The 5,670-nt window shown below is 48.1% G+C and overlaps 1 protein-coding gene across 1 annotated transcript; it reads left to right on the top strand.

Annotated features, from left to right (window-relative positions):
• The first annotated feature begins 359 nt into the window (after positions 1-359).
• On the top strand, positions 360-5,153 carry LOC130485582 (zinc finger protein 436-like). Its single transcript, XM_056858836.1, has 5 exons — positions 360-824; positions 1,335-1,461; positions 3,143-3,222; positions 3,607-3,733; positions 4,047-5,153. Exons 1-5 carry the CDS (start codon positions 360-362, stop codon positions 5,129-5,131), a joined length of 1,884 nt encoding a protein of 627 aa, XP_056714814.1. The 3' UTR covers positions 5,132-5,153.
• The last annotated feature ends 517 nt before the right edge of the window (positions 5,154-5,670 follow it).

Genomic DNA, 5,670 nt, shown 5'->3' on the forward strand with positions numbered 1-5,670 from the left:
TAGAGTTGCTGTCCTCCAGGTAGGGCCCAGAATTCTCCTGGAAATGGCAGTTTCAGAGCTCCATGACATTATCCCCCACTTAGGATCCTCCCCTCCCCAATCTCTGCCCTTCCCAGTCTCCAACCCCAAATCTCCAGAAATATCCCAAGCAACCTGGAATCTCCCCCCATTTTGTTGCGTCTTTCTGAATCCTGACAGCTGCCCATCTTTCTTACAGGGAGACGACCTGGATCCCAACTGGAAGCATTTATCTCGATTACAGTTCTTAGAGTAAGAAGTTATGCATAGACCAAAGCACTGGCTTTGCAGAATTCAGGATCCCCTGTAATCAGAAGGCATTGCTCGCCTTAAGAAAGGCTATGGCAGAAGAGCAGCGGGATCCTTGCGGCCTTTGGCAGGCTGCCTTGGAGCACAGAGTGAAGATGGAAAAGCAAGACTTGGCTGACCATGAAGTCGAAAAGGCCATTGCAGTTGGGGGCAGTGGTGGATTCTGGGAAAGAAGCATGCAGGCATTTCTGGGAGAGGACAATGTGGGCTCTGACACACAGCGCCTACACTTCCGGCAGTTCCCCTACCAAGAGCTGGCAGGGCCCCGAGAGGTTTGCAACCGACTCCATGACCTTTGCTGTCGGTGGCTGAAGCCAGAAAGGCACACCAAGAAGCAGATCTTGGACCTGGTGATCCTGGAGCAGTTTCTGGCCATCCTGCCTCCAGAGATCGAAAGCTGGGTCAGAGAATGCCGCCCGGAGACCAGTTCCCAGGCAGTGGCTCTGACCGAAGGTTTCCTGCTGAGTGAGGCAGAGGATAAGAAGCAGGAAAGGCAGGTGAGGGCTTTGCTCCTGTGTACTTGGGGAAGAGCCATAGCTTAGTGGTAGAGCCTCTGCTTGGCATGCAGAAGGTCCCAGGTTCAATCCTTGGCATCTCCAGTTAAAAGGATGTGTGGACCAAGGGTCTAAATTGTTAAAAGGCAGCTTCATTTAGGGAGGGGGCCATGACTCAGTGGTAAAGGATCTGCTCAGGACACAGAAGGCCCCAGGTTCAACCCCCAGCATCTCCAGGTAAAAAAATGTTCAGGTGATGTGAAAGACTTTTGCCTGCTGCTGACAATGTAGTCTAAGTAGGCAATGCTGACCTTGATGGACTGATTCAGTATAAGGCAGCTTCACATGTGTTCTTGTATTCTTCAAAGGACTGAGAATGTGATCAAGAAGATCCTAAACATTCCCATCCTCTTTTTCTTGAAATCCTCAAAGAAGAGAATGTCCCCCAACTCCCTCATTCCTTTTCTGAATTTCTTTCCATTCTTTAACTAAAGATTGTATTTGCTTTTTCAGGTGCAAGGAGCATTATCAGGTGTCACCGCAGATTTCCCAGAGGCAGAAGAGGCTCTGACAAACCCCAAACAGAGGCTGGTGTTCAGCAGGATTGCTCAGGAGGATAACCAAGAGGCCACCTGGATCAGTAAGGGTTTTTATTTATTTACTTACTTCATTAATCATCTGCCTTTCTCCTTGAAACTCAAGGTAGATGACAGTTATATTGACAATTTCAGTAAAAGCTGGAATAATTCATACAATGAATGATGCAATAAAACTGGATTGGTGGTGGAAAGTGCCATCAAGTCACAGCTGACTTATGGCGACCCCATAGGCAGGGATGGGGAACCTCCAGCCTGGGGGCCATATACGGCCCCCAAGGACATTTTTTGTGGCCCTCGGGAGCTCCGGGGCCCTGCCGCGGAGGAATGGCGGCCCTCCCCAAGGGTGTTCCTGGGGCCCCAGCTTACAGGGACGTTGTGGCGCCCTTTGGACCTCCTCTCTCCGACTGTCGGCTGTTGGTCAGCGAGAGGAGAGGGGAGGGATGCTTCCCCCAAGGCTGCAGCATGCAGGAATGCCATGGCACATTGTAAGCCCCTCTTGCTGCCTGTCGGCTTTTGAGCGGCGAGGGGGGGGAAGAGGCCGGCGGCTCCCGGCGCCAGAGCATGCGTGCGGGAGCTGATCGGGCTTTGGGGGGGGCTTTTGTGGACTCCGTGCGCCACCGGGTGTGTGTGTGTGGGCCGGGGAGGCTGGGGCCCAGTCACGCAGGGCCGGTGTGTGTGTGTGTGTGGGGGGGGAAGGCTTTTCTCTCATCCTCTTTTTCTGTCACCCTTTCTCTCCTTGTCTTTCTCCCTCTTTTTCTGTCTCTTTCTTTCCCTCCGTCCTTTTCTTTCTTTCCCTCCGTCCTTTTCTTTCTTTCTCCCCCTTTCAATTTCTTTCTCCCTTTCTCTCTCTTTCTCCCTCCCTCCCTTTTCCTCTTTCTCTGTTTTCCTTCCTCCCTTCCTCCCTTGCCGATCAACTGCTGGCTGCGCCCCCCTGGTGCCTCGTTTGCTCGGGCCCATCGCTGGCTGCCCTCCCGCCTGGGAAGGGGGAGCAGGGGCGCCCTGCAGGCTGTCTCTGTGTGGCCTCCCCTGGGGATGCCAACTTCCAGGGGGTGGCTGGAGACCTGGCAACCCTAGCCTCCTACCCCCCCGCCGGTTGATCTACATCTGGTATGCCCCTTGAATGATGTTAAAAATGTGCAAATGGCCCTTGGCAGGAAAAAGGTTCCCCACCCCTGCCATAGGGCTTTCAAGGCAGGAGAAAAACAGAGGTGGTTTGCCATTGCTTACCTCTGTGTAGCAACCCTGAACTTCCTTGGTGGTCTCCCATCCAAATACTACCCAGAGCCCACCATGCTTAGCTGCTGAGATCTCATGAGATCGGGCTAATTGGCCCATCCAGGTCAGGGTAAAATTGGATTACACAATTTAAAACCTCTGAAATAAAAATAGTACCATGTATCCAGTGCCCTCAATTTCAGACTTAGATACGAAGAAAACTACCTAAATGTTTCACAGGGAATTATCAAGATTGGGCCCTGATAGAATGAGCCATCTTTCTGCCTGGCCATTTTGTTTTTGGTCTCCCCAAAATCCCCAGGCTCCTTTATGTTCCCCTGAGGCTGCAAGTGGGAGATTATAATCTCCAACCTTTCCCACACATTAAAAGAGCAAAGCTGATATATACTACGTTGAAGGCCTTCTATCCCTCATGAGTTTCCTGAAGACATCTTACTAGAAGAATGCTACAATAGATCTTCCCTCCATCTTTTGTGTCCTTCATAGGTGGCAATAAGATGTCAGCAACACCTCCTTGGTCATCCATTTATGATCCAGTGGACCCAACTCCTGTGCAACCAGATCAGGTAGGAGAGGAACTGCCACGGAGAAGAGCACAGTGGCCAGCTTGAGTGCTTCTCTCCAGGATCAGAGGAGCATGTCTATTATCTTAGGTGCTGTGGAACACAGGCAGGATGGTGCTGCTGCAGTCGTCTTGCTTGTGGCTTCCTAGAAGCACCTGGTTGGCCACTGTGTGAACAGACTGCTGGACTTGATGGGCCTTGGTATGATCCAGCAGGGCTTTTCTTATGTTCTTATGCTTATCCCTCCCTTTCCTTCTGCCAGTGTCCCATTGGGAAAAGGGTTGATCTGCATGTGAAGGATCTGCAGCAACCTTGCCTTTAAATGCCCTTTCAGGTTGTGAAGGACCATGACATAATCTCTGAGGACAAAATATCTTCTTCTTTCAGATTCCAGTGTCCTTTGAGGAGGTAGTGGTGTGCTTCACTGAGGAGGAGTGGGCCCTGCTAGATCCAGGCCAAAGAGCCCTGCACAGAGAAGTCATGGTGGAGAATTATGGGATTGTGGCCTCTTTGGGTAAGTTTCCCTCTGTTAGCCATATCTGAGATCTTGACCTCAGGCTAAGTATACAGCCTGTTTTGAATGCAATTTCAGACCTCCTGGAAGAATCACCGCATTAGCAATGACCAGACACACTTTGATACTTAGTAGAATCTACTTGCCTACTTAATTTTGGGGACTTTCTAAGAAAATGATGGGATAGACATTAAAGAAACTGTACTTTTATATTCTGTCACTCAGAACAGCAGCTAATTCATTTTGTTCCTTGATTGCAGGCTCCATTTTTCCTTCTGGATCTTAATGATTATTTTCTCACTTCATCCAGCAGGCGATGGGTGGAAAAGTGAGACTGAGGAAGATATATTTACCGTATCCCGGGGACGGGGCAGATCTGTACAGGCGAAAAAGCAGAAAAAGAAAACAGATCAAACCAGGAAGAATGAGTCCTTCCCTTCTCAACTTAGTGCCTTCCAAGAAATCCCAGTGCAAGCAAAAATAGACAAAGCCAAGAAAAGATATAAGTGCCCTCTCTGTGGGAAAAGCTTCAGTTTTAAGTCAAGGCTAAATCTGCATTGGAGAATCCATACTGGGGAGAAACCTTATAAGTGTTTGGAGTGCGGGAAGTGCTTGTGTAGCAATGCTAGCCTTCAGACTCATCTGCGAATGCACACAGGGGAGAAACCGTTTGAATGCTCAGAGTGTGGAAAGTGTTTCAGTAGGAGGCATAAGCTTATAAGCCATCAGAGGCTTCACACCGGGGAGAAACCATATAAATGTACTGAGTGCGGAAAGGGCTTTTGTGAGATCTCGAGTCTTAAGAGACATCAAGGAATCCACACAGGGGAGGACTACAAATGCTTGGAGTGTGGAAAGAGTTTCAGTCAGAAGTCAGACCTTAGAAGACATCAAAGAATGCACACAGGAGAGAAGCCTTATAAGTGTCTGGAGTGTGGGAAAAGCTTCACTTGGAGCAAAACCTTGATTTACCATCAAAGAATGCACACAGGTGAGGATCCATTCAAGTGCTTGGAGTGTGGAAAGAGCTGCAGTACAGGGTCCGACCTTAGTAGACATCAAAGAATGCACACGGGGGAGAAACCATTTAAATGTCTGGTTTGCGGGAAGAACTTCACTCGGAACATACATCTCACTTCACATCAAAGAATGCACACAGGAGAGGAACCATATAAATGTTCAGAGTGTGGAAAGAGCTTGAGCACAAGCTCGGCCCTCGCTAGGCATCAGAGAATCCATACGGGGGAGAAACCATATAAATGCTCAGAGTGCGGAAAGAGTTTCACTTGGAGTACATCCCTTACTTCCCATCAACGAATGCACACTGGGGAGATTCCCTTGCCTAAGAATTGTCAGAATATGGAAAGAACTTTGGTTGAAGTTCAGATCATCATATAAGGGGTTTCCACTCCAGCAAAAATACATAAGTAGAGTTTCTTCACCCAATCAAAGGTTAATTACCAACATGTCTGGGGGTGGGTGGGCACTGCTTATTTCCCTATCTCTATTTTAAAGCCTCTTTTCTATTCTAAGTTGTAAATAAATAGGATCATGTGGTTTCAATGAGAGAAAGTTACAACAGCAACATGTCAGTTCACCAGGCATACATGTCTATAAGATCTCTATCGGACAGAAACGAACATCACCAGGCTTCATGCATTAAACAGATATCACCAACATAATGCTAAGAGTTTATCTTTAGCTGGTCAATTGTGAGTGAGAATCTTTTCAGCTTCGATTGCCTCGTTTTCAGACTTTGATAGATATTCTCCAAGAAATGCCTGGTATGATTTTTTTCCAGACTGGATTTAAGATTTCCCAGTGAGTTGTAAATTGTTTGGGAAGTTTTATAGTTTTTTGTGTTTGGTTGCTCCTTGTAGTAGCACCATACCAACATTTCCCCCTGTTTATTTTCCCCTAAATTGTCTCTCAACAGC

This window comes from Euleptes europaea, chromosome 1, assembly GCF_029931775.1.
Source record: "Euleptes europaea isolate rEulEur1 chromosome 1, rEulEur1.hap1, whole genome shotgun sequence".
NCBI lineage: Eukaryota > Metazoa > Chordata > Lepidosauria > Squamata > Sphaerodactylidae > Euleptes > Euleptes europaea.

Excerpts from the sequence above, each read along its gene's own strand:
- LOC130485582 (XM_056858836.1), top strand. The coding sequence starts at position 360 with ATGGCAGAAGAGCAGCGGGATCCTTGCGGCCTTTGGCAGGCTGCCTTG. Across the intron at positions 825-1,334 it reads ATAAGAAGCAGGAAAGGCAG|GTGCAAGGAGCATTATCAGG; the intron begins GTGAGGGCTTTG and ends TTGCTTTTTCAG. Across the intron at positions 3,223-3,606 it reads CTCCTGTGCAACCAGATCAG|ATTCCAGTGTCCTTTGAGGA; the intron begins GTAGGAGAGGAA and ends TTCTTCTTTCAG.